This window comes from Sinocyclocheilus rhinocerous, unplaced genomic scaffold (genome assembly GCF_001515625.1).
Source record: "Sinocyclocheilus rhinocerous isolate Xijiao unplaced genomic scaffold, SAMN03320098_v1.1 scaffold534, whole genome shotgun sequence".
In the NCBI taxonomy this organism is placed as follows: Eukaryota; Metazoa; Chordata; class Actinopteri; order Cypriniformes; family Cyprinidae; genus Sinocyclocheilus; species Sinocyclocheilus rhinocerous.
This window is the reverse complement of record NW_015646352.1, coordinates 2,351,612-2,378,187: the sequence shown is the minus strand read 5'-3', so window position 1 is coordinate 2,378,187 and position 26,576 is coordinate 2,351,612. Positions and strand designations below refer to the sequence as shown.

The following is a 26,576-nucleotide window of genomic DNA, read 5'->3' as shown; positions in this document are numbered from 1 at the left end:
GGCCGGCCAGGGGAGCGCGGAGCTCTCGTGCCTCCGTTGGTAAAAAAAATGAGCCAATCAGCATCGAGTGTTCACTTTCAGCGCTGAGGAGTGCTGAGAAAAGAAACCTCGTAGAGGAGGCTAGCCTCCTTCTGATATCAAGCAATCATCAAAGAGACGTAAAAGACGTGATATTAGTTTGAACGTCTGCCGCTGCGCTGATAATGTAGCCTACCAAGTACTTATGATGAGTAGTGATATTGAATATTTGATTGCCAACAGATTTACCAAGCTGTCATTCAAATAGTATATATACAAATTTAGGGAAAACAGCCTAAGCTGGATATAGGCTACAGCAACAGCAGTCGGCTTAATTAAATGGCGCAACAGGCAGCTCTCTTTTAACACAGACTTTTAAGAAGGGATGGATGTTTGCTTCAAGTGATAGGCCAGGTAAGTGAAATTATATTATTTTGCTGTATGTATGTCGTTTTCTTTACGTTTTCTGACTAAAAGCAACCAAAAAGACATTTTAAAGTGGTTAAGCAAATAATAATAATAATAGGCAGGGATCCCAGACCAATACAATTACTGTGCCTCCTCTATTTTAAAACCCACGAGCCACCACTGATGGTTAGAGAGTTGGACTTGAAACCCAAAAGTTGCGGGTTTGAGTCTCAGGTCCGGCAGGAATTGTCGGTGGGGATTCTTTTCAGGATTCTTCGATGAATAGAAAGGTTAAAATAACAGCATTTGTTTGAGGTAGTATTCTTTTGTAACATTGTAAATGTTTTACTGTCACTTTCAATCAATTTAATGGATCCTTGTTGAATTAAAAAAATGGACTGATCCAAAACTTCTGAATTGTAATGTATATCTAAAAAACTAATTTGGTATTTTTGTACTGTTAAAAATATGACACCCAGTAGGCATGTGTATTTTGTGAAAATGTGTGAAATGTGTAAGAATGATTTTCTTTTTTAGTTTGTGTGTGTGTTTTTTTTTAAGTTTGTGTTTCTGAGCAGCGATACACTCAAAAGAGAAAGGAAAACTTGAAATCGCACCATATGACCCCTTTAAGCAAACAATAATAATAATAATCGGCAGGGATCCCAGACCAATACAATTAGTGTGCCTCCTCTATTTTAAAACCCACGAGCCGCCACTGCTCAGAGTCAGTCCGTGATATCGTCACACTCAAGATAACATCCACTTTAATGTTTAACTTGCAGTTTAAATAACATATTAAACAATTTATAAAAAAAATATAAAAATACAGCACCATATCGAGTGGTCATTTCGATTTACTGCACCTAGACACACCTATAGCACGCACTATGCATACGTGACTGCTGGGGTGTTTCACTGTTTACAAAGGGCCACGCCAATCATTAGCTTAGAAATACACACAAACCAAAAGCAGAAAGAGGATAGGGGAATTAACACTTAAAAGATTAAACTTCATTGGTTGTTAGTGACACTAATTCAACAGACCTGAAGAATGCAAATATATATAAAATCACATTTTAGGTGAATTTTTAACACCCTGAAGAAACAATTCACACATAAGCACAAATGCACACACAGAAATAAACACCAAACTAGAGCCTAGGACAATACACAAGGGATTGCATCTAGAAACAAACAGTTGTCGTTATAGATACAGTCACTATCAGAGTGCTGCAGTCACTGAAAACCTGCACGACAGGCCTTTTGCACAATACAAAACAGATTAGAAAGCAGAGGTTCAATCTGACATGTACTTGCATGTTGACATCTTGATTACATGCTTTCAAGTGAACAATTCGCATCCAAGTACCAAACTTAGAAACTGTCAAAATGAAAATACTATCTAGTCTTGATAAACTCCATGACTTTGTGGTGAGGCAGTTTTAGTGTTGTTTTTGAGTTTATGGTCAAAGAGCCACCGCAAATTGACTGTGAATGTCAGCAAATCATTTGCCTTTATAGCTCAGAAATGGTGTTGTATTAGTGTGTGTGTGCACGTGTTGCATTACGACCAGCACATGTGATCCGAGAGGTGTGCTGTCCTTTTGCCGATGTGAACAAGGGTGCTGAAGCGAGAACCGGGATAGTGGAGGTGCAGATATGAGCGTGATGGTTCAGTCATGTGTGGTCGCTTGGTAGGTTATTTAGCCAGCTTTGGCAGCTTCTTGTGCGAGATCGCTGCAGCCAAAAAGCTTAGGAAAAGCAGGTGAGGATGTCTTTAGGAAAAGCAGGGCGAGATGGTAAAGTACAAAAGTCCTTTACAGTAAGGCAAAATAATGTGCAGTTATCTCCGGGTTAAAAGAAAGGAAATTAGTAGGAAACTAGAAAAGCTTGGGTAGGGTAAGGCCAATTAGGGCCTAGTTACAACATGTGAGATTCGGAATATGGTTAGAACAAGTTGCAAATGTTCAAAGGAGACAGTAGCTGCAGGGTTGGTTAAGGTTTAATCGTCCCATAATTCAGGTGGCTGGTTGGGGGTCTTTCAGAGTTCTCTGATCTGTGGTGCAGAAGAGAGTTTGAGCACAACAGAACTGTGAGGGAAAGAGCCTTCAAAGGGATTGTGTCTAGATGGTAAACCTCATTCTACGAAACTCTGCTTCCAAGGATAAGGTTGCTATTGGACTCCAAATAAACACAGTAGCTGACAAAACATACCCATGTACTTTTATTATTTCACTCAACATCAAGATCTTAGGTTGAAATGTATATGAATTTTAGGGAAAGTGTATCATTTTAAAATATTTTTTTAAACATTCCCTTGTTAGTTCATTGTATGCAGAGTGGAATTACTTAAAATTTTAAATAAAATGAGATCATAATAATAATTATTAGCAAAATGCTGTTTAAAATCATTTTAGATTAGCATGTCACACTGCCATATATAACAACTTTCCAAAAGTATTTCATGTATACATAAAAAACTTGGAAGACTTTCTCCAAAATGAGGTTTACCATTTAGACATAAATCTTCAAGCTAAATTTAAGATAAAAATGTAACCGTAAAAAGTCAAGAGAAAATTTGCCATTAATGTTCTTATCTTTATATGTTAAAATTCATGAGAGTAATTTCACTTTGCAATAAAGGCTCGTCCTGACAGCAAGCGGATCTCTGTTAAACTTCACAGTTTTCACTGAACAAGCATGAAGGTCATAAAGTTTAACTGGATAGAATGTTAGATTGGGTCTAATCATGTGAATATGGCTTGTGGTTATGTGGTTAAGTTCATGTACCTGGAAGAATTTTCGAATGATCCACAGTCAGTAGATTTGTTAAACCTAAACTAGGTCACATAGCCACAGAGATGTATTGTTGTCCTAAGAGACAGTGGGACATATTCAGTCAGACCACTTTGTGTGTACCACAAAACCATAACATGAAGACTCCCCTCACCATGGAAATTTTGAAAGAAAAAAACAACAACAACAAAAAAATCACCGCAAAATTAAACCACTTCCTATTTCCATTTCATTTCCATTTTTATTGGTCTATGCCGTTGTTATATTTCTTCACAGTTAATTAAACCTAAACAAATCTGCAATCAAATCAAGCAAACATGATCTTATGTCTCTCTGTAAAAGTACACAACGCAACCCACCACCGATCTTGTGTGTACCAAATACACTATATCCTATTACCTTGTAAAAGGAAGCTTATTTACAGAAGAGAGGCTTTCCAATTGTTCTCAGTGGACATTGAGAGAATACAGTAAATCTGGACAAGGATAGTAATCCTTTATTGTGGTTACAGAAGGTTTTTAATAGTCAATGCTGATGTCTAGAAAGCACAAATGTACAGCATGGTCCTTATAGGTATGAAAGAAAAAAGAATGAAGAAAGCAACAGGAAGTTGTCATTTTCAGCAAAAGCACTGTGTGATTAAGGAGTGAAGCTCTGCATGAAGTCCAACTGAGTGGAATGTATGAAAATACAGCCATAAGTCATTACACCTAGACGGTATCATTTTCCTGTGTGGTATGCAAATATCTATTGGACTAAAGTTACGACAGCTGCGCTGGCAGACTCAAAATCAAGTGACAGTGTAGTTTACATAGTGCCGTAAATAATATTGCATGAACAAGGTGTGAAAAGTTTTTAGGGTTGTCACTAAGGATACGCTAAATTTGGGCTAAAGTCAGGATACCCTAAATTTGGGCTTGACAGACCTTGGAGCATGAGTTCTTTTAAAGACAATTAATCCAGATACATCGGATCATCTGGATTCCAGGGAAGCAGCCAGATCCTGCTACGTTTTGTGTTGATAATGTAGTCATCAACGAGATTTACAGTGGCGAAATGCAGAAAATGCGTGTTCAGTAAGATGAGTGCAAGAAGGAGGCCGGCACTGTAGACTGGCATGGGGGCTGAAAGAATTCCTCTGGGTGAACAATAATGCTTCTTTATGGAGCAGTAAGGGTCTGGGAAACTGAATGACAGAGACACACATACATACAGAAAGAGTTGCGAGAACAAAAGTGTGGAGGACAGAGGAAGAGAGCTCAGGCTGGTACAATCCAAACAGGGCTGGCAGTGTGTCGAATGGTGTTGGGGTGGCGGTAAGAGTACGGTTGGGGGTTGATAACCTCGGACACATACACTCAAAAGGGCACCAAGGCTATCAGAAATGCCTAGCCAAACCCTAATTAGCTTAACTCTCCCAGTTGATGGGGAAGGTAGGCAGTGCTCTTTAAAATTTGCTCAAACCCACCACATTCCCCAGATAAAGATGTAGGAATAATTGTAGCCACATACCAACTAGTGGAAAAACACACCCCTATTGTTCTCGGTAATAGAAGACGAATAAAATGCAGACATTCAAAATCAGTTCAGCATTAACAAAGGTGCTGAAAGAGAGGATGTTTGGTCATCTTTGTAAAAGCACAGATACTAGTTTGGATACTTCCACCCGAGCCATTGCTTATCTAATGCTTGTACAACGAGATGTCTATTTAAGTATCATTGGCTGGCCAAGCCTGTGGTCTTGTCGAGAAGGGGTAAATATATATATATATATATAATATTATACACATATGAAAATGTATACAAACCTTTATTTCACTGAAGAAGCGCACCAGTGCGGCGGCGCTGAGAACCGCTCTCTCCTGAAGAGGACAAAAAAGCCCACACTCTGACTGTAACTCAACAGAGGGAGGGGGAGGGGTGTATAGTTTCAGCGGTCAGTGAGATTGACCCAGCCACTATCCCAACAGCTGGGTAACACAAAAACTACCCAGCACTGGAAAAAACAACCTAACATATGACCCAACATGCTCAACCCAGCAGTTGTGTAGAAAAAAATAACCCAGCATTTTTTAGAATGTGGCTTCTTGTTCAACATATGTAAATGACTAAGCAAAAGTACGTTAACGCAAATGTACTGAGGGAAGGGTTGTTGAATGCATCACTGTTCTAAGATTATGAACCGCCATTATGCATGCATGTAAAATAACAAGCCTGGTTGTAGTGTGTCACAGTTGGACATTATCTGACAAGTGTGTCCTTGTTAGTACTCTGTTTTACAGTACTCAGTTGACAGCATTTCTGGAATGTTGTTGAAAAAATAATTTTGACTTGTCTTCTCCTTTTTTTTTAAAAAAAAGGCAAAACCTGAGTTGAGGTTCTTACAATGGAAGTGAATAGGGCCAGGTTTTTTTTTGCAAAGCAGAAATATAAAGTTTATGATTTTTTTTAAAAACCACTTACATTAATTCTTCTTTTAAAACTTGTGTATTATTTGAAAGTCATCTTCTGGCTATACTATTACATTGTAACAGTGTTTTTTTACAAGTGCCAGGATACACAGTTGGACAGACTGATCCTGATAAGAGGCAGCAACTGATGGACTACTCCAAGCTGTCGAAAACATCAGCCATGGTGGCAATGATTTGGGGCAGATGTAAAACATTTGGCTTGTGTTATTCAGAGCAACACTTATGTAAATTCGAAGGCAGAAGTCCCTCGTCAACCTTTCCAATTCCCAGATCCACATATCTCTCTAAACACACTGGTTGTAAAATTTGTAGAAGGATTTTCTTATTCTCCATGTAGGATGTTTAGGTGTTATGTCAAGCAGAGTTGAGAGAAGCAATTGGCAATGTGGGCAAGCATGGGAAAGTCCTGTGATATAAGCAGAAAAGGCTGCACACTCTAAAAAATGCTGGGTTAAGAACAACCATTGCTGGGTTATTTGGCAACCCAGTGCTGGGTGGGTCATATGATGTGATTTCAAGTTTTCCTTTCTCTTTGGAGTGTTACAAGCTGATTGTGCATAGATAAGATCCCTGAAGTTGCAAAGACTAAAGTCTCAAAACCAAAGAGATATTCTTTATCAAAGTTAAGACTCTGCCACGCCCCCCTAAAACGGCTCGTTCTAACACGCCCCCACATATCTAGGTCACTATGTGGAAATATTAGCATAATGCGCCCAAATGTTCATGCAAAGAAAGAAGGCGTGGTTTCAGTAACCGCAGTTAGTGTTGAAGCAGCCATGTCAGGGAGATGCTGTGTGTTTCTAGGCGAAAGCAAAAGCACTTTATTTGGCCTTCCGGAAGTAGATGCATTTAGGAATCTTTAAGATTACTTACAACAGAACAGCAATGCATTTTATGGACGTTTGTTTCGTGAACCTAGGAGAGGAGGTAATTCTGACTTTGCTATGACAATCTGGCGCTTCTGAATCAGCTACTGTTTTGTTATTAGTTTAAGTATTTGCTATTGACTGTTCAAATGCGGAGTTTTGTGCATCGTGTGTGTGTGTGTGTGTGTGTGAGAGAGAGAGAGAGCGAGAGAGAGAGAGCGTGAGAGAGGGAGAGAGAGGGGGTCACATCACAGTGGAGTCAGCTGTCTTAACCGTGGCTTGTGTACTGCACACATACCAGCTTCATCACTGTGTCTGTCACGCGACTCTGTTCCCCTTTCGGGCTCTGTCTTTACATTTATTTTGAAAGATGAAGCTCGCGATTATGGTAAGGGGCTTTACATTTCCGACGAGTGCTTGCGGTGTTCGGCCAATCACAATGCACTGGGTCAGCTGGCCAATCAGAGCAGACTGCGCTTGTCGGAAGGAGGGACTTTGTAGAAAACGAAGCGTTTGAGAGAGGCGGGGCATAGAGGACCTACAATAATGTACAGTATTTGAAAAATAATGGGTTTTTTGAACATTAAAGCATGTCAACATATTCTGTTACACCAAATACACAAAATAATGATCTTTAAAAAAGCATCATATGACCCCTTTAACTTTTACAAACTGACCCCATTCACTTCCATTTTAAATGTCTCAGTATAACCCAAATTTCTGCTTTTTTAAAGAAAATGAGGGACAAGTGGAAATACATTTTTATGATATTCAACATTATGGCACAAATGCAGTTAACTGAGCTTAACATGTAATGAACCCAGAATATTCCTTTAAGGTTTTGAATGGCGAGTTATCTGTAAGCCTTGCATTCAAATCAATGCCTCTTTCTTAGTGCTCACCTCTCATGCATCTTTCCACATCTAGGTCTTTTTCTTTCTTTTTCTTCCCACTTTTCTTTGCTCATAAAAGACACTAGTCCAAAGCCGAAACTGATCTCAGACCTGTCAATCTGGAATTTAAAGTGGTAGGCGGGGTTGAGAGCCATCCACTATTACCATAAACAGGGATGTTGTTGGTTGGTAAGCTGCATCAACCAGAGAACTGGTGGAACCTGCTGGGCCAGATACTGGGAGTCCTCCCAAGCATTTTCTCGCTCTTTTTCTCTTTTCCTTCATTCCTTTCCTCAATCGCCAAGCCAAATTTAACATCAATGAGCAGCTTCATTATCTTGGGGTTGGCAGATATGAGAAAGATTAGGTATCTGGGCAAGGGTTGGTACAGTCGGACAAAGGTTGTTGTGACTTTTCGGCATGATCTGTCTTGAAACCTGTCCATTTCAATTCTCATCTCATTATGACAGAATAAATGCGATTTCAAATCAAAATAGTCAAAATTATTAGTTAGACCAGTAAAAGTACTTGTATTTGCATAGAGCAAAGGGTAAAAAACAAAAACAAATGAAAAGGGTAAACGTGAAGGCTGTTCACTTGTAAAAGTAGACCATAAATCTACATGCAATAACACTTTTTTGGGTCCCTCCCTTCAAACAAGGGTGCAAAGGTTTCTTCATTTGCAGGTCTCTACACATGAGCATCTCCTATTGTACAGAGTTCAGTGATCAAGAGCCTTCTCACACATAAAGACCTTCAATCCAAGAAGAGCTTCAGCAAGAAGATTAGAAATCCGTGCAACAGGACGAGCACGTCTGAAGTTCACAGGTTCAAAACTCACTATCCTTTTTCCTACATCTGCACCCTGGGCACTTCTTTTTCCCATTTTGAGATTATTTGTGTGATATTAAGTGCAGTCATGCCTGTATGAATGTCAAAATACTGGGACTTTGGTACGAAGTCAATTGATAAAATGGTGTAACAATACCACTCTTTTCTACAGTATCGGTAGTACAGTACTTAGAAACCAGAAAAAACTATGACCATTTACCTAATTTGTATCTGTTGCCTGCAATTAGTTTGTCATTTTTTATTATACAAAAAGAATACAATTATTTTATTTATGTTTAAAAATATATAATAACATAAACAAATCTTTTTGAAAATGCTTTTGAAAATCTTCGAAAGCATTTGTCACTTAATTGAGAAATACTCAATAAAAAGGCCATTGTTCTAATTAAATCTGTTAATATTATATTAATACTGATAATACACAAATGCGTTCATTCACATTCTATGATATCGGTATCAACAATTTAGAAATTTTGATACCAACGACTACTGTAAATGTGGTATAGTGATGCATGCCTGTAGTTTAAAGTTTAATACTCAACCTTACCAAATATTCCCCAAGCAGGCAAACTAGGGTCAGCTTCTCCATTAAAGAGGAACATCTCAGCTTCAGGTTCTCTACAATAAACAATCGTATAATGCAGGTATCTTTTGAGATAAGAAGAGATCTATAAAATCAATAGTTATTTCTGAAAGGCAGTGGCAAATGCATTTGAAAAGATAGGGGACGGGGTAACGTGCATCCTACAGAATCAATGACACTGAACACAGTTTTCCCACTTTGATGTGTCATTCCTCCATTTGTATCTCTTTTGAAGACTTTGACAAGCGGACCAATCCAGGTTCTTCTCTACTGGCTGAAACTGTTAAAAAATTAATCAGCACACTGAAGTCAACCACCCTTCAAATACCAAAGTTACAAAAGCACAGAATTCATAATGAGATCCTACAAAAGATCCTTTGAGTTCTAAGAATGGCACCACCTGATTGTTTCAGATATAACCTTCTCTGGTTAAACTTGTTTTGCCAAGTATCTAAGTATCTTTGAGAACCTTTCCGACACATTGTTTCGATTTCAAGCTTTGAGATCTAGCAGATGCAATGGAGTTCAAACAGAAGATCATCATATGGATGAAGACACAGGTGATTCATATGATTAAAATATTACAATGTTACATACGACAACAACATTTTCGAGCAAATCAACATAATCAATGTGTAGGTTGGCTCTGCTGAACTTCTACGGTGTCAGCTTTGGAACAATACACCCTTTTTCTTTGCGAAGCTACAAATCGGACAGGATTTATATGAATCACACTTATTCAGTTAGCACAATCATTCTCTATGCATTGTATTATAAGCAGTTCAATTAGTTGCGACGAAACCATGTGTGTGGCTCATGGGAGTGTCAGTGTGAACTTTGACACAGCCAAGCAACCGTGCAAGAGTTTCCTTTCGGAGTACATTTTAGTTTATGTACTGATTTCCCTCTTTTACATCAACTTACTGACAAAGTTACGGAAAATAATTAGTTGGTCTCCAGAAGGCATTTAAAAACCAACCTTAGCCATATTGTGCATTTTGCTACATTAGCCACCGAGAGCTTTTCCGGGTCCCAGGGTTCCACCCAGAGCCATGGCAAGAAGTGTCTCCTGGTGATGCCAGGCTTATGAGTTTTGTAGCATGCTCCTCTCCTGGGGACCGTCCGGTAGCTTGATGCAATTAATGAGCGAGCAAACCTTTGTTACCTTAGGGACCGATGGTGGCCGAACCATCTGCGTGTAATCTATCAGTGACCTACATTATAATCCATCAGTGAGAACTTCTAAGCATCTTGTACAATCATACCTTTGGCTCCCAAATGCCTTGTGTTCCCAAGGTGTAAATCGCCAGTCTGACACAGTCTCCTTGGGGAAAGAGAACGGAGGGTTACAAAGCGAAAATGTTTGATGACATCGGAGCAAATAAGTACTGCGGCCGTCCCTGTCAGCATAGCAGCCAGAGGATACCTGTTCATCCTACAGTCTTGTGGTTATAGGCATACTTAGATTATAGCATTAACTACACTGATCCAGTATGAGGTTCCATCACAACCATGAGACAATGTTATGAAAGGAATTTCAGTGAATTTCACTGTATTGAGCATTCACAACCAAGATGGCCCTTGGTGAAGGTTGGCATGCTGCTTTGTGGCTGAAGCCAAGGGAAACAAAAAGGCTATTGAAGGAGAAATGAGATAATGTCCTCAGAAAGAAAGCATTCCAGAGATCCATGCCTCTGCCTTATACGTTCTTCTCAAAAATTAACAGACAACTAAACCAGTTCACACTGACTTGGTGAGATGTTCACCAAATGTTTCAAATGGACTAGAACAAATACAGCCTAAAATTTGATTTCTATTATATTAATAAGCCATTTCTACTTTTGTATTGAGACATATTTTAAAACATATTAAATGGAACAATTTCAGACCAGAGTTTGTAGTCAATCACGGAGGAAAACTAGCTGGAAAATACAGTAGGTAGTTGGATGAAACATAAGAGGCCTTAGTGACATCAGTTGAATTGGTACATATTGGTACCATAACAGTTATCAGCCAATATAAGATACATTTCATGTACTGTATCATATTTTTTATTTTGGATATTTAATTGTAAAAAATAAAAGAAAGAAGCATGCACATTTACATTTTAAAACCTTTTGCAACACTTATTTAGTCTTAAAAAATAATAATAAACTGTTATAATACTGTTAAATGTTATCTTTAGCTAATCTCAAAATGAATATGCATTTTTTCACACTGTACAATATAATGTTGTGATGCCTAAATTTATGTTTAGCATTTATAATAATTGATTTTATTATTTCATTAGTAATTTATTTAGACAAAATATCAAATATAATAAATATAAAATTGAAATATCTGCAATTTATCAGTTATCTGCCATAACATGAGCATAATTATGTATATAATTATGTATGAAATAATTGTGTGTGTAATCAGTATCGGCACATCCCTAAATCAAGTCATTTTGATAAAAAATTATGAAAAGAAATATAAATTAATAGCACAAGTATTAAAAAATAAAAGATTGTTCATTTTGATTTGGAATGAAAAATCTGGACCAGTATTTTTCCTAATTATAAGTTCATCAAATTTTTCATATCTTCTTTAGTCCTAAACATCGTAACATCTCTGTAAATGTTTTACAAATTAAACCTTAAGCTTAACATAAAACCAATAATCCAATCTTAAGTCATAAATTCAAATGTGCATGTGTCAAAGCATTTGGGAGTGGGAATGTGGGTGTTACTTGAGATGGCACCATACGTGCTGTGAAAAACATCTGAGTGATGTAAATAAAGGTGCTAAAGAAGCCTTTTTCCTTTCACCTCTGTACAGAGTCATGAACTGACGTGATGCCATGCTTTACAATACTGATCATTACGATCTTACTATTCTAGTTACAAGGTAACTAACAGCCATAAGGCCAGTTGTTTCATAAAGGACAATCAATATATCCATAACCCTAACAGCTATTTACCTAAACATTCATGCATCACTTCACTCATCCATTTATCTCGTTCTCCTCATTCAAATTCATGCTTGCTCAAGAAGTGGAACCGCCTGATACCATTTTGTCAGTACATCATTGGCAACATGCCCATAACAGGTCATCGCCTTGTCATACCCTCACTACGAGTAAATGGACTACAGCCCCCGCATCTAGTCAACAGGTCCAGCTGGTTTCACCAGCGATCAATAAGAGACAAGAGACAGACGATCCCCCAGATTTCTTGGGCATTTGTTTTGCTGCCTGACTAAGGCCTTTTGAGTTTGTCCTTGCAATGTCATAACCAATAATACTACGAATACTTTCAAGTTTTCAAAGTTTATAGCAGGTCTAGCCAGATTTTTCAGAATTAAATAGGAATATGTGACTAATATCATGAGTCACTGTTGTTTCTTGGTGGGAACAAACAGCAATCAATGGACTCAAGATCTCAGGGTGGAGCTTGTTTGAAAATGAGTACGTAATAAAAAATGATAAGCATGATAAAATTTTACTGAACTTTTGACGATTGTGCTGGTTTAGGGCTATCTTCTCTTTGATAAATCTTTAACATTTAAAATGCTCTACCATGAAGATCAATCAAATCATAATGATTCAAACGTGAGGTGGAAATGCACAAGGCTTTTTTTAATGTTTTTTTCAGGTCTTTCATTTTATGTCTTATCAAGGCTGCAGTCAAAACTGTAATATTGTGAAATATTATTACAATTTAAAATAACTGTTTTCTATTTTAATATATTTTAAAATATAATTTATTCCTGTGATGCAAAGCTGAATTTTCAGCATCATTACTCCAGTCTTCAGTGTCACATGATCCTTCAGAAATCATTCCAATATAGTGATTTGCTGCTCAAGAAACATTTCTGATTATCATCAATGTTGAAAAGAGTTGTTGTTTAAAATGTTTTTAAAATAGATTTTTTAAACATTTTTTTAAATCTTAAATCTAAGATCTAAAGATGAAAATTTCCTTGTAAAAAAAATCCTTGTTTCTAAAATTTGCTTCTATTTTTGATATTTTGCAATGAAATATCATAAGATAATAGCACTGAAAGAACTGGGACCAAAAGAAAAACATTTGCAATTAGCAACTCAATAACTAATGGGAATTTTATATTTAAATTTGTATGACATACTCTGATATCAGATATAAAGGGTCTAAAAATTGTAAATCACCTGAGATAATGCCATGAGCCAAATACACATTCAATCTTTGAAAGAAATGTAGATATTTTGCATTGAATTAAATATATAACTTAAAAATATACTTAACCACTAGTAACTCAATAACATGGAGGTTTTTTTTAATTGGCTAGTTTGAAATCATCATGACTCATAAAAAATAAAAAAAAATAAAAAACTTTGTACTAAAGCAGTATTTATCACCCGAGGATGTTAAAACATGCTTGTGAAACTATGTGGAAATATAGATTAGCCATGCCTCGGGCCAAGTCTTTGTGTTGAGTGGTGGGGATTCAAGTCCTCACACTACTACAAGAATCAGACTGTTTACACTGCAATCATAGCTGCTGAGAAATGACTTGTTTCAGGACGGGTGACTCAAAGCCTCAAAGTTAAATGCAGCATCCAATGTAGACCACAATTTGCAATGTGTCCAAAGGATTCAAATCCACACAATCCCAAAAATACACACCCATTCACTGTATCACATACAAACCCACTCCTGCTTTACAACAAACATGCTAAATGATTACAGCAATAAGGGTTTAGAAATAATTATGTAATCTGTTCTTAAAAGCCTTTGGTTCAGAAATGCATGAGAATTATAAGTCAGAGTTCCCACACTTTTTGACAAATTAATTTGCATGACTTTTCTAGTCGTTAGTGATTACTACATGAGGATTTTGAAAATGAAAAAGAAAAAAAAAGGCTATTTTTTTCTTAGCAAAAATAGAACATTGTATATTCAGTGCCAAAAATTGCCATGATTTTTTTAATTAATTAAATTTAAATTACATACATTTTCTTAAAATTGTTTTCATTTTCATGTCTTTTCCAGGCCTGGAAATCACTATTTTAAAATTCCTTGACATTTTTCCTTAAGTTTTCCGGCAAGCATATTTACAGGCTTTTAGTGTAGAAAACCTGAAAGGTTGTACTATAATTAGTAGAATAAACATGCCGCTTCTTAGTAATCTGCTATAAAATGTGGAACTGAATAATTGTATACAGTGAATTCGGCATGAATTTATTATGCATAACTTGATAAAAATTGGAATGCATGCTAATTTTGTTTTTCAGTGTACACATTTTCTAACCAATCACAACTCACAACAAAGAACAATGCAACTTCTAATACTCCCTTATTTTATACACATATATAGTTGAAATGGTCCAAGATACCAGCAAATAAGTGAAGCTTGATTTCATTCAGAAACGAATATGGAAGTGTGAAGTGACAATTAATTATAATGATACTTCATGTGAACGCTGACAGTACTCTATGAAACCTGAAGTGGTGTGGAAACTTTTCTGCTCAGCTATTGTGTTGTGGGTCAAGCCGGAGTATATGCCAATGCTTAGACAAGACAGACCGGTTTGATTGTCTTACACACACACACACATTTACACCTTCTACATTCTGAAATATCCACCCTTCTTCTGCACTTTGAGCTTGTAGTCAGTACATGCCTCATATCAAGATGTTTATTACAGGCATAATGGCAATAAAAGCCTGACAATACCTAACAGTTTTGTTTATATGACTAGATATGTATAAAATTAACAATAAAATGAGAATAATACATAAAGCTGGAACTGGAAGGCGAGATACCTGGTCCTTTCCCCCGCTTTTTCCTTGGGGAGTGACAGAGGAGAGGCAAGCAGGGACAGAAGGCTTGTTTATCTAATAAGTGCCCTCAGTGGAATATCTACCTGCTGACACGACGCACAAATATCACAACGATAATCTAGGCGTTTCTTATGGAATGGTTTTCAAATATTAATTTAAAAAAAACTGCACAGGTAAAAAAAACTGAGATAAAAAAAAACGACTTTGCTAACTGTTTATTCAAAAAAATCGATTCGGTCACGTGTGACATAACGGCGTGGCATGTGATTTGCTCTAAAATGTGCATATAAAAGTATGTAGCACATATTACTTTTTATTAGTTTTTTCTTAAATAGGTTGTATTAATAATAATATTTATTGTAATTTATTTATTTTAATTTAATTTATTTATTGTAATTTTATGAGTCCCACCGTTATAAAGTTGGTATGACGTTGGTTGGATGTTGGATATTCGACAAATATTCAGCCACGAAAATTTTCACTAGATTCTTAGTGAATAATTATAATTGTAAAAAAGTGCTTTACTTGAAAAGTATTATAACATAGAACTGAACACAAAGTGTAGCAATGCATTTTAGCTCTAGCAGTGACTCATTTGCGCTTAGGCCAGATAGGGACCGTCTACAAAGTACATGTGGAAGAAAAAAAAAAAAAAAGATTAGATTTCCCATCTGATTTTTTTCAATTAAAAGGAATTTGGTGAAGACACACACACAAACACTGCTCACTTACAGAATAATCCATTTAAATAAGTTATACTGTACACAAAATATGTCATTATTATTATTATAGCCTATTATTGCTACTAAATTTTAGGGATGCACCGATACCACTTTATCCAGTACTCGCCCGATACCGATACTTTTATTTTTGGTACTTGCCGATACCGAGTACCGATACCGATATTTTTATTGCATTTGTACATTTTTTCAATATTGGGTACAGAAACCAAGAGTATGTATAATGTTAGTTGGTTAACTTCATTTATCAAATAGAAATTATTCAGACAGCTGTTAGTATGACAGTATTTACACAACTATCAATACTTAGTCGGCCAGCCCTTAGCCTTAATGACAGTCTGTAGTCTACTGGGCATTCTGTCACCCAGCTTCATGCAAACCTCAACTTCAATTGTGTTCCCAGATTCGGTCTGAATAATTTTTAGACCCAAATTTGTATCACGTAGTAGACATCCTTAACTCCTTTCTGCTGTCTGTTGTTCTGTTGTCGGTGTTTCTTTGTTTGAATATGGCGCTTAACACATGCTGTGTGGTATCGGCGTTTGGTATCGGGGCATTTTTACGAGTACGAGTACAGGAGACCAGTATCGGGCCCGATACCGATACCAGTATCGGTATCGGTGCATCCCTACTACTAATACAATCTTTTCATAATTTAAAAAATAATCTTGAATCTAAAGGACGCAGTAGGCCTCTTCCTATGGCAAAAAAAAGGATGTTTTTAAAAAAGGATGTTATTAAAAGTTAAACCATTATATAAAATAATTGAACGCCGTATGGTGTCTTACTGGTTCATAGGGAGTGTCTTTCTATAAAAAACATTTTGATAGTGGTTTTTGTCTTGTTACAATTCCTAATACAAGGCAAGTAACCTTTATTTCTTCAATTATGAAACAAGTGCAAATTCAGCTGTAAAGCAGCTCTAAAAAGATAATAGAGTCATTATTTACTGTAAATCAATTTCTTTCAATGTTAATTTAATGTTCAATAACAGTGTAATGTTGCAAAGTTCATCAGTTGGGAAACATGCTTAATTCAACAATAAAGCAGCATAAAGGACAACTGTGTCATCATTCTGCTCAGTTTTGAAATACGTACATTGAATAATACTGCAAAGTTAATCAATTACCAAGCTTAATTCAGCTGTAAGTAGCTCTACAGAGTTCATCAATTATGAAACAAATCTGAATAAGCTATTATGCACCTTTACTGATATGCTAAGCTAAATATAAGAATCTTTTAAACTCCAGCCAAGCAAGCCCAAGGTAACAGTGGCACTGAAAAAAAGATGTTTTGATGTTGTTTTTAATGGTAAAGTCAACAAACTTATTCAAAATAAGTTATAATCACTTACTTTTATTAGTAAGATCATCAGTTACATTTTACAGTGTGGGTGGAAAAAAGAGAGAGTTTTTCTCTCGCAAAACTTTTGCACTCTCCCGAGAAACTTTGCGTTCGCTCACAAAACTTTTGCGCCCCCTCGCAAAGATGTTTGCATTCTCTAGCAAAACCAGTGCAGTGGTTCATTCAGCTCCATACATTCACAATGTAGTGGTACGTAGAGTTTTATTTTGAACTTGGACTCAAGTATAAAGAAATACAGTCAGTTCTTAGTTTCAAGGCACCATTTTGGAACATTCTGAAATGCTTAATGTGGCTTAATGTACTAAAACAGTAACATTGGAGGACCAAATTCAGTATTATTATTAATACTAATAACACTATTAATATTAATAACCTTATTAATAATTTTACTATTAATTGAATTCTATTTACAGACAAGCAGTACAGCCTGGAATATGAACGCAATGTGCTAATGCACGTTAAAGGGTTGTTGATTATGATTTAACTTTTTTAACTTTAGTTAGTGTGTAATGCTGCTGTTAGAGCATAAACAATGTCTGCAAAGTTATGACGCTCAAAGTTCAATGCAAATGAGATATTTTCTTTTAAAGAAATTGCTGTTTAAGGACTACAAAAAAAGGCTGGTAGGGACTACAACGAGCTTCTTAGAACCAGGAACTCAACAGACTGTTTTGACGAGAACAGAAACAGCAGTGTAGAATAAAGGTAAAATATGTGAAACAAACACTTTTTTCTTTAAATCGAAGCATGAACATGTGACACTGCACCCCATAAACACAATCAAGCCTTCGAAAAAAGCTGATCAACCACATCTTTAAAGGGGTCATATGATGCGATTTCAAGTTTTCCTTTCTCTTTGGAGTGTTACAAGCTCTTGGTGCATAAAGAAGATCTGTAAAGTTGGCGCGAGAGAGCACATACCAGCTTCATCACTGTGTCTGTCATGCGACTCTGTTGCCCTTTTGGGCTTGAACTGATGGTAAAACTAACGACATTATTAACTGTCTTGATATTTACTTTGAAAGCTGAAAGCGATTATAGTATGGGGCGTTACATTTCCGAAGCGTGCTTGTGGTGTTCGGCCAATCACAATGCACTGGGTCAGCTGGCCAATCAGAGCAGACTGCGCTTGTCAAAGGAGGGGACTTTGTTGAAAACGATGTGTTTGAGAGAGGCGGGGCATAGAGGACCTACAATCATGTACAGTATTTGAAAAATAATGTGTTTTTTGAACATTAAAGCATGTCAACATATTCTGTTACACCAAATACACAAAATAATGATCTTTAAAATAGCATCATATGACCCCTTTAAGCTTTTTCTCCCCCATAGAAAACCGTTATAAAGAAAACGCTTAAGGTAGGTCAATGGATGAAGTACGTTGATATAAAAAGACCAAATCTGGTATACAGTTTATTAATAAAAGGCACAGGAAAGCAGATGAGCACTCTTTATTAGGCTTTGCGAGATTTTTCGCAATTGTTGCTTTCAATAACACGTTTTGTGCTATAGTTTTGTGAATAAAACAAACATAAAAATGTTTCTTTTAGGAACCAGTAACAACACACAGCATTTAAAGTTGAGTTAGAACACTAATTTGATTTCAATTAATTTATGTATTTCTTTGAAGATCAATAGCATGCCTTGTGCTATAGTTCTGTGAATAAATCCAACCTTAAAATGTTGTTCTATATTCGAAAAATTAGTATATGTATTTTATACAAATTTATTAGCACATCTCAATATCATTGTTTTTGCATCGCTTATGATAGTAAAACCAACTGAAAGCAGTTTTTTAGGACCTAGTAATAGAACACACTATTTGAATTTGGGATTGAATTTGTAAAATGTAAATGTAAAACTTATTTTTCTTAATAACAATTACTATTACCACTAGTTTTATTCTTTCCAATATGTAACATTTGCGGTGTTTTTACCAGGTGAGATTGAGTATGTGTGTATGTTTCAAGGCTTTGTGTGTACAGTTTGATCGCCCTTTTTCAAGAATAAAGAATATGGATGGAACAATTGAGCGTTTTTCCTCTTCGTTTTGTACATTGTATACAGTCCCTTTCTGCTATTTTACATTACAAAATGTATAGGTTGCGATACAGCAAAGCTGACTGAAACACACATAAACTAGGCTACACTGTGTGTTCTCTTTTACATTTTAAAACAATTCGAACACAACCTGTTTTTTGTTGTTATCCTAACTCGTTATTGATCTATTGAAGTGTTTCGAAGCTGAATCTGTGACAAATGTCAAACGTCCAACCAAATTTATATGGGTTTTAGAACCATATCATTTCCATTTACTACATAATACTAAAATTAATTTCCGTCACTCAGACGCAGCAAAAATGTTTTCATGTTTTCATAACATGCGATTTACAAAACTAGTTCCTATTCGTATAAAGTGAGCATGCACTTGAGTCGCAAACATGTTTACAGTGTTTTATTTCTGGATTCAGTGAGTCGGTGACTGGAGAACCGCTCGGATCGATTCAGTTCGAATCGTGAACGAACTCCACAGATTTATAAAAAGATCCAACACAAATAAAGGTTTAGATTTCCATTTCGAAACTGACATAGCTATTTAAAACCTTTACGGACCAAATTGCTTTCTTAAATCACTTTCTGGCTCTGTGTGGAGTAACATAGTTCCTGAACCAAAGATTGACATCTTAAGATATGACCTCTCGTAGAGTTAAACTTCCTCAAAATAGTGCGTGTGACTAATTGAGTGACTTTCTGTTGCTATTTCGTGACTTACCTCCGTATCTTCATCTATGCTGTCTCTGTCGAGTTCACCAATGTAGTACTGCTCCATCCACCTCCGGGCGTTCTCCGAGTGCCGGTGTGGGGGTCCTTCGATCTCCCGGCTGACGTCCTTGCCAGAGCGGCGGAGAATGAGCGCCTCTCCGCCCGGGTGCATCCGGAGGAACCCCGTCACATCGTAAACGCGCGTCCCTAACAACACCCAGCACGAATCCTTGGTGCAATGTTTGGATACCTCCTTTTCGGAAAAAAAGCGAGGGGACACCGAAGGCGACATTTTATTATTCATTTAGGGGTGTCCACAAGGTGATAGAGAACGGTAGGCACGCAGGTGGGACCCCCACTGACTTTCTCCAGCGCTCGTGGACTACAACTACTGACTTTCGACTTCGAGTCCGAGCAGAGTTCAACTTCATACCCAGCCTGCTCATTAAGCATCTCATGAATAATTCATGACGCAGTCACTGCTGATCCGAGCACCTGTTGCGCGTGCCGACTGCAAGAGCGTGCAAAAAGATGTACATGCTGAGTTTGTGTCGTTTTTCTAGTTTATAATTCACACAAAAAGTCATTTTATGATTTATTTTCTAAAAAAAAATGACACTAATGCCAAAAGTTAACTCGTCACGTAAACTATCGATACTTGCTCAGTGTACGTCCTCCTTGTGGGCGTTGTTGGTGTCACACCCCTGTCGCTGTGTTTGCACACAGGGCGCGACTCAAACAGGCTGTCAATAGCGTTTTATGGCACTGTGAGACGCGACTCGATCAGTGCTATTTTTTTAGGTTTTCATTTAACTTAAGACGCAGATAACCCGCCTTTGACTAAAAATAAAAAAAAAGCGCTGCTGGTTTCCCATACTGGATGTTTTTAAATAGCAGGACAGTTTTATAATTAGATTTCTAATTTCCTGTACTTGATATTGATGTAATGTGGAATATAAATGAGATTGAATGCCTTTTAAATATGATTGTTTATTTTTGAGGTTTACTTCACCCGCGCAACACACACTTACGTCCACGAGCCACATCAGTTGAACAAACATAATATAAATATAAAACAAATAATAATAATAAAACAGACAGAAATTAGTATAGATGTTATAGGAAATGAACATAAGTATAAAACAGTGATTGATTAATGAAAGTTAGTTTGGTCACTGTTCTACTCAGATTTTGTTTTTAACAAATTAAGTAGTATGAATAACCTAAAATCTTTTATAACCTAGTTTTTGCCTTTTACCATCACAGCACCATATAAACTCTAAAATTACTACTAAGTTCTACTCAGATTTTGTTTTTAACAAATTAAGTAGTATGAATAATCTAAAATCTTTTATAACCTAGTTTTTGCCTTTTACCATCACAGCACCATATAAACTCTAAAATTACTACTACTAATAATAAAGGAATTTCCCCACTATACTTTTAATGTCTATTTAACTCTTCCAGTGTTGAGTTTTTATTTATTTATTTTTTAGGGCATCACAGTTTCGTCTCAGGGTGGCAGTATTGCTAAGGAAATGTTTAACGTTTTCCAAGTTTTTACAGAAAATACATTAATTTACTAGAAAATCTTACATATATTTAATCTAATATTGTATGTAAAGCAAGCTTAAATAGTACTAAAATTACCCAAATTATAAATCCAATTATAATAGGCTAATATTTGGAATCAGAAGTTCTTGTGTTTTATAAATTACACAAGTATTGACAGTCAGAGTAAGGTATGGCAATATCAGTGATGATAGTCAATGTACTGTAGACTATGATGAAGGGTGACTTAATAAAGGGAGGAGCAAGGAAACAGGAAGAACATTTAGTGGCTGTTGAAATTTGCACTGAGTGGTTACTAAGAGATTTATTACAGCTCCATATATGACACTGAACCATACAAATTTACAGCTTGGGAGAAGATAAAGAGAGGAGGAGAGTTCAGAGAGCTCTGCTCCATATTGCATGATCAAATAATGTCCAAAGTAACACCAAAATATAAAATAATAATATCTATTCCAAACTTTTTTCTATTGAATTTATTTAAGATTATGGTAGGGTTGGAAATATTATCATGATCATTTCTGCATAGGCCTAATTCAACAATTTTCACTCACACATTTTGAAGGTTGCAGATCTAGCCAAACGTTTGTTTGATTACTTGAATTTGCTGGTAAAGCTGGTAAGGCCTGTCTGGAGGTTTTTGAAGGCGATGATTGATTTTCACGAAACTACTGACAGTTAAACAAGGCAAAAAAGCTGTGGCTGTCCAAGTGTGCCTGCAAACGTATGACAGCACAGATGTGATGGTGTCATTTTAGATAATGAACTGAGTTGTACGTCTTGCTAATACTGTGTCTAAGACATCGCTTCTCATTTTCACTGGTGGATGCTAAGAAATTTTAGTTCATTTAAAATGGTTACCATGTAAGTAGGATTCATTTAAAGGTTCTTTTACTGGGTTTTAAAGTACTGAATGCACTAATACTAATGCATTTTTGACTGTCTGTTCAAATGTGATCCAAATCATTGTATTAAATCTTTTCATTTATTCATTTACACGATACAACGTAAAAAAAAAAATCATCAAAATATCATACTTTTATTTATTTGTTTGTTTGCTTTTCCGTTTGTTTGCTTTTTTAACCATCTGTCAAAATGTGATCCTAATCTACTAATAAGTAGTTTTAATTCTTTTATTTATTTCCTTACTTACTTCATGCAAAGTATCACGCTGTAAGCTGGTGAACCTATTTTTCCAAAAGCCATTAATTCCTAAAAATAAAAAAGGCAATTAAAATTAGACAAGCTCAGAATATTCACATTTAAAAACAAACCAACAAAAAAAAACTTCTGTAGATCTTTTAGTTTCTGGTTAATATAGGCCTGCTTTATGCCACTGTATTCCATTTTTATTTTGTTTCAATTTCTGAAAGTAAAGTGATTTATTGATTAATTGAGTTTATTATTATTATTAAGTTGGCTTGAAAAAGCTCTATAATACTATTTCTAAGCTACTGAGACTCATCCAAACTCTGTCTATTTAAAAGGTTTTTAATCTATCTATTAAAAACTAGTAAATTAAAACTTAACTATTTCAAACTGAAAAACTTTAAAATTCAAGCTTTTAAAACTACTTCAGACTTTCTGGCAACCTTAAAGTTTGTAGTTCATATTTTTGTCGTGTTCTTTTTTAAAGTTTTCATACTTTGACATAGGAAGCGTTTTGAACTGCATTTATATGAAAGATGCTACTATACATACATTTATTTGTGTCCCAAAGATTAACGCCATTCATTCATCAACCCCTAATCATTTTCATGTTTTTATCAAATTCTCTTTCATTCAAATACCCATCTATGAGCTAAACACTAATAAACACACACGTAACCCATGACCCGTTGTCATGGTATAGCAGCGTCATTGTCAGTAAAGCATGAGCTGTTTTAATTTATGTTTGTAGGCGACACAAAGCTTTTCTCCCAGGAGCACGTCAACCAATTCATAGCATGCATTGTTTTTAGAATGCTCCTTTGTTCTCTCCTACGGGATTCTAAATTTACCCACCAGAGACAAAAGGTAGCGTGATAATTAACTGCATGTCACTGCTGCCGAGGTCCTGAAACACGAGACACCCTCTGCCCATTGTTGTGTCCAGTTTAAAGCAGTGGCGGAGTGACATCACTTGGTGATGTCAGGTTCAGAGGGAGGAACTGGACCACAGGAACCCTGTGATTGGTCACATCATGTGGCACCTGGGAAGACAGCAGGTATAAGGGATGAATGCTCGGTCAAGGCAGGCAAAATTTTACACATAATTCTGCAGCATCCCTTAGACGCCCCGAACTGAGTTGGTTACCATGGCAACTGTTGTACCGGTGAGTATATGGAGATTAAGAGTGCTTTTTTGTATTGTAGATGAATTGATGATTATTCACTTTTAAGAACTTAAGATGACTTCACACATGGCTGGAGTTCAATAGCAGATGGTCCAAACAGAAGAAACATCTTCTTGTGCTGCACTCCTGAAATTATTTTGGTGAAATTTGGAAGACAGATTTTGATTTTAGATTAATTTAAAAGATGTCTTGGTGCTTTCACACCTGGCACGTTGTTTCGGAACCTGGCGCGTTTACCCCCTTTAGCTCGGTTCGTTTGGGCATATGTGAACACGGCAATCGCGCTCGGATCCGCGCCAAAACAATCGGTCCGAGATCGCCTGAACGAGGTGGTCTCGGCTCGATTGAAAACGAACTCTGGAGCGGTTCGGTTGTAGTGAGAAAGCAATCCGATCTAACGGACCAACGAACCAGGCTATATCACAATGTATAATGGGTAACGTTAATTACGTAAATTCCGTGAAAAGCATTAGCTTTGTTGTTTTGCTAATACCTCAAAATGAACCCGTGAAAGTCTGTGGGTGAGCACGTCTCCTCCATTCAAAATCAAAGCGCACTTTTTCATTTTATAATGCCGTATTATTGCTCTTCTTCGTAGGTGCATTTTAAAAATGTTTTCCCGATCAATCCTGGACTCCTGCTCAAAATGATAAATTAATATAACGACAGCTACAAAAAAAATAAAAATTAAAAATAAGCCCGCAAAGCTGTTGTCGTTGCATCTTGACGGATGACAGCCGTGACCGCTAAGTGGAATCCTGGAAAATAACCCGTGAAACTTTGACCAATGAGAGAACAGTTTACTCGCGCGTGACTTGTATTAACAAATTTGGTCCGTTTAGAAACTTTGCCGTTTGAAAGCGAACCGCACCAAGAATAAAAAGCAACATTGTAATAATTTTAATCCCTGTTTCTGAACAAAGCAAAGGGATTATTATTATTTATTTATTTATTGCTATTGATTACAGTAGTGTCTTTGGTGGTGATACTAGTGAAATAAAATACATGCCTTGGATCACTTAACATGATGAATCTTATTCTCAGTTCAGTTAGTTTGAGCTTTCTTTGTTCTAGACTGGGTCATGTTCTGTCAGTGCTATTGGTGTGGATGTATCATGTCTGTGCTCTGGGCCGATCAAGTGTCAAGTAAAACAATCTGTGTGTCTTCAAGCTTGTTGAATAGAGTCTGTGTGTGTGTGTGTGTGTGTCATGGCTTTGGTTTCTTAGGATGTAGTTAATTAATCGTGTTCTTGGGTTGAAACCAGTAGCTTGGTGAAAGACTTGTTATCAACTGGTTGATTGATATAAAAGGTCTCCAAATCTTGATTTCAAGCAAAACAATTCTATATCCTTGTTCTTGTTTTTCTTTCAGTGTGCTTCCTGCTATGGCAGCAGCAGTGTTCAGCTCTTTGGGAGGGGGCCTGGTGGTGATTACATGTCCCTTTTCAGTTACAGAGGGCCCAGAGGAGCCCCTCGCCCACGTCTGGCCTGCCACGCTCCGAAGATGACACTGCGTCAGATTTGTCGCATGTTGCGTATAATGCGCCAGCTGCGCAATAAAGAGGCAGCAGCTGCAGCCGCCAGGTGAGGCTTACATTCCCAAATACTCATAATAAAAGGGTCTATTAAATAAAAAGAAAATCTAAATTCTATTATCTTCTTGTAGTTCTAAACCCATGTGACATTTTTTCATCTGTGGAAGACAAAAAAAATTGTTAGCATAACTTCCACAAATATAATATAAATATTAATAAATATTAAGATCTCCCTTTTATGCAAATTGATGAAAAATAAAATTGGTGAAAAATAAAAATATTTAGTATTTAATTTAGTAATCAGATACTAAGTTTAATTCTTAATGTTTTATTTTATATATTATTTTATTTTGTTTTATTTTATGAGTCTTTGAATCATTTGTTCAAAACACTGATTGATTCAATAAAAAACATGTCTTTATGAATGAGTCGTTGAATCATTTACTCAACTGATTAGATTCACAAATGAAACATATAATATATATACTTAATAATTAATTTAATTTAATTAATTTGCTGTTCACACATAATTTGCCAGTTACTTTGTCTATTTTTGATTCGCCTGTGAAAATCGTTCCAAACAAAGCCACTGCAGTTAATAGTTGTACGTTTCCAAACAATACACATCAGTGCAGAACAGATTATTCATTGTTTTAGAACAAATCGGTTAATTGAGTGATTCAATGACATTCATAAAGACGTTTCACTCCTCACTTTAGGAGCAACTAATCGGTTGAGTAAATGCTACAATGACTCATTCATAAAGATGCGTTTCGTTCCTGAATGATTTGGTGTCTTGAACAAATGAATTATTCAAAGACTCAAAAACACCTACTGGCATAACTTGCAGACTGACCGTCTGAATGGAACGTGCACAGACAACACAGTGGAGTGATGAAAATACTGCAAAGTCCCACTGCTGTTTGTACTCATCAGGAACTGTTGTATAGATTGAAATAAATTAATCAACTGATTGTTATTTTTGATTTTTACTTTCTGTGTTTCTGATTAACAGAAAACAGGCCTCTCCTCCCAGCTCACCAATGATCAAATCGGAAAAGCGTTGCTTACCTGCCTGCTTTCGGCGCAGACGTAGTAACAATATCAAAAGAGTGAGTTAAGCATCCAGCATCTCCAAAACCTCCCAACAACTTCAGCCCTGTGGGAGTTTACTAACTATTGGAGCCAGTCCTTACTCTACACAGAAGAGTTAAAGTGAGGGACCAAGACATCGCTCTACAATCTTGTTGAATTCTTTTGTTGGGAGGATTTAACATGCAACCAATCTGGTTTGAATTGGAAAGAAGCAGATCTTTAGATGTCCTGAGTGCTGGAACTCTACATATCTTACTGCTCATAATGACACAGAGGAGTTTTTTTTTTCTTGGGACTATAGTTTGGACTCAAATTGTGAAATCTATGAAATTCTAGTAGGGACAAACAGTTTTGTGTGCTTCTGTCTGTAATTAAACCAGTGGAAAGTCCTCATCAGGTTGGAAATACGACACAGCTATTTGTTTGTTTATTTATTCATCTGTTTGTTTGTTTCTGTGTGGGACGGGGGGGGGGGG

At 36.4% G+C, this 26,576-nt stretch overlaps 1 protein-coding gene across 1 annotated transcript in view; it reads right to left on the bottom strand.

Annotated features, from left to right (window-relative positions):
• LOC107707436 (fatty acid 2-hydroxylase-like) overlaps positions 1–19,963 on the bottom strand; it is a 27,402-nt gene extending 7,439 nt beyond the window's left edge. The window contains exon 1 of the mRNA XM_016511435.1: positions 19,573–19,963. Within this exon, the coding sequence (XP_016366921.1) occupies positions 19,573–19,866 (294 nt within the window). The 5' untranslated portion in view covers positions 19,867–19,963. The remainder of the gene's footprint in view (positions 1–19,572) is intronic.
• Between the last annotated feature and the right edge of the window lie 6,613 nt (positions 19,964–26,576).